General features: G+C 46.4%; 1 protein-coding gene across 1 annotated transcript; it reads right to left on the bottom strand.

Moving 5' to 3' along the window:
- Positions 1 to 407: 407 nt before the first annotated feature.
- Positions 408 to 1708, bottom strand: LOC138830371 (eotaxin-like). Its single transcript, XM_070026749.1, has 3 exons — positions 1627 to 1708; positions 1177 to 1288; positions 408 to 815 (listed from the first exon to the last, which is right to left on the bottom strand). Exons 1-3 carry the CDS (start codon positions 1694 to 1696, stop codon positions 725 to 727), a joined length of 273 nt encoding a protein of 90 aa, XP_069882850.1. The 5' UTR covers positions 1697 to 1708; the 3' UTR covers positions 408 to 724.
- Between the last annotated feature and the right edge of the window lie 1188 nt (positions 1709 to 2896).

Consider the following 2896-nt stretch of genomic DNA (forward strand, 5'->3'; position numbering starts at 1 on the left):
TGTGTTCACAGGAAAGACTGGGGACAAGAATGATGGTGAAGAAGGCATGGTTGGAGGCTCTTTCCGAGGAATTGGTTATAGGACTTGGGGTCTGGGATTGCCCACAGGAGCAAGAATCTCAGGGTTGTAACGGGTTTTCTGGTGCTGTCTATTCAGTTCAAATCTCCACAAAGACCCATCACCAAGTCCAAGAGTCCTTTGTGAGGGACTCTGCTCTAATCCCAACTTGTCACCCTATTGTCACCTTTCCCCCACCCCAATTCAACATGAATTTCCCACTGGAAAAACATGACCCCGAGACGACAATACAACATGTGTAGATTTTTCTGTGTTTCATTTATTTACATTTTTTAAATATCCATTTAAAAAGCACAAGTCTCATCTTGCATGAAAATGAGCAACGCCAGCATAAAACCAGAAAACATTTTTTGATATTCTTCAGGACCCTTAGCCTGAGCAGAAGGAGGGAGGGTAGGCTCATCTTTAACACTTGGCAGGAACTGAATCAAGACTTCCAGAAAGCAAGTAATCTGCTCAGTGCTTTCTGACTAAGGGTGCCTGATATTCATAGAAAATACGTTAAGAAAACTCCATAACTGAAGCGTAATATGCTTTGAAAGATTACCCATCCAACCCTATTCCTTTGGGAATGCTGAAATTATCTCAGCCTTTCTCATGTTCTCGGTCAGTCTCCAAGGAAGGTGGTTATTTTTGGCTGTGGAGTTCATAGTTTTTGATCTAAGATCTTCATGGAGGCCTGGACCCATTTCTGCTTGGGGTCAGTACAGATCAGCTTGCCCCGTTTGGTCTGGAAGCTGTATTGGGGAGAGAGAAAAAAACAGTCAGAAGACTTCTCTTGGGAAAAATGTTCCCATCCAACCCTGTATAGTCAGCTCATTTGCCATAGAGGTAGTGGGGTGCAGTGGGAGAGAAAAATAGGAACAGAGAAAGAATGGGACTGTGGGAGTAGGCCCAGTAAACACATCTGTTCTATTTACTGAAAGAAGCCAATGTGGCCTGAACAAGCTCCCAAGCAATGTTGGCTGGGGGCAGACATTTCATCTGTGAAAATTCATGGATTGCATTATAGATGTCAAACTAAGTCGGGACCTCTGGCTTAGTTCTTGATGAAGACACAGGTTTTCCATTAGTGGGAGATGGAGCTTGTCTACTCACATTACGGCTTTCTGGGGACATTTGCTGTTGGTGATTCTTCTGTAACTCTCCAGCTGCTGAATGGGGAGCCTCTTCGTGGAAACAGTGAAGCAGCAGGTGGTCGGGATGGTGGCTGAATTAGGAAGAGAAAAAAAAAACATGCTCATCATCATGTCACATGCAAACACCATGCAGGGAAACGAGTTAATCCGGTGAATGACAGAGATGGGGGGGGGGGAGAGTGAGGGAGAAAGAAAGAGAGGAGGGGTGGGAGAGAGGGAGAGAGGAAGAGAGACAGCCTGCCCAGGTTTCGATCTGGCTATTCCACAGGGTAGATTTGGGGCTGGGTGTTCTTGCCCACTGTGATGCCTGCGTGCCAATCATGGAATTGTAGGGTTTGCGCTGAGTCTTGGAAGACGTTTGCTGGTTCTGGAGGTGGGATGCTTTTCCATAGAGAAGAAGGGGGCTTACCTGGCTCGGCAAGCACCTGGGAGCTGAGGACCATGAGCAGAAGGCACAGGAATGTTGCACAGACCTTCATGGCAGAGGATGAGAGAGGGAGCGTCCTTATGAGAGCTGGAGGTTCCTGAGCCGGTCTCTGACTCTCTACTGCCTGCTGGGTCTTCTCCCAGGGTATTTATAGGGAGCAGAAGGGGTGGGAGCTTCTAGAGAAATCTTTGCCCACACAGGGTAATAGGTCCTGACCTTCTTATTATGCCCCAAGCTCCTAGGAAAACGGAAGGATGGGAGACACGTAAATTTGGGGGCAGGACTTGGCACCTGTCTCCTCTATCTTGGCCGGGGGTGGAGAAAGAAAGGAGTGTGGGATTATGAAATGTAATCAAACATTTGCTGCTAGCAAGAGAAGCATGGACAATGAGGACATGGGGGATGTCTATGTATTGAAGAACTTACTTTGAAGCTGGGCGCTGGTGGTTCCTACCTGTAATCCTAGCTACTCAGGAGGCTAAAATCTCCAGGTTCGAAACCAGACCAGGCAGGTAAATTCATGAGACAATTATCTCTAATTAACTGCCCCCCCCCAAAAAAAAACCCAGGAAGTGGAGCTGCTGTGGTTCAAGTGATAGAGAGCTAGCCTTGAGCATAAAAGCTCAGGGACAACATTCAGGCCAGAGTTCAAGCTCAAGGACTAGCAACAACAAAACATAATACAATGGAACCTATCTTGCTTTCTGTGTTCCCCTGGTGGTCTTCAAAGGTGTGCTCTCAGGTCAGAGAGAGCTTGGCATCTCTGAACTTTGCAGTCTGTGTTATTTCAGAAGGATAGCACACGAGAGAGAGAGAGAGAGAGAGAGAGAGAGAGAGAGAGAGAGAGAGAGAGAGAGAGAGAGAGACAGACAGACAGACAGACAGACAGACAGACAGACAGACAGACAGACAGACAGACAGACAGAGAGACAGAGAGAGTACCTTTATCCTCAGATCTAATCTAGCTGTCTTAGAATCGTAGTGCTTGGTATCTAGTGTCTTAAGACATCAAAACAATATATAATTCTCACCGATCCTGACTTTGATGTACTTAAATGCTAAAGCCACATTGCAAATGAATCAACACAAACTCCTATACTAACCACAGCCAGGGGGCTCTCTAATGGAATAGAGGTGACCTCCTTCCCTGTGTCTTCACATTCCAAGGATTAGGAAAACGTTCGGAAAGTCATCCTTCTACTTTACACTCACCCACAGAGCTCTTATTGCAGATAAGGTATCTGATGGCTTG

The sequence above is a fragment of the Dipodomys merriami genome, unplaced genomic scaffold (genome assembly GCF_024711535.1).
Source record: "Dipodomys merriami isolate MVZ:Mamm:240054 unplaced genomic scaffold, mDipMer1.0.p SCAF_19, whole genome shotgun sequence".
NCBI lineage: Eukaryota > Metazoa > Chordata > Mammalia > Rodentia > Heteromyidae > Dipodomys > Dipodomys merriami.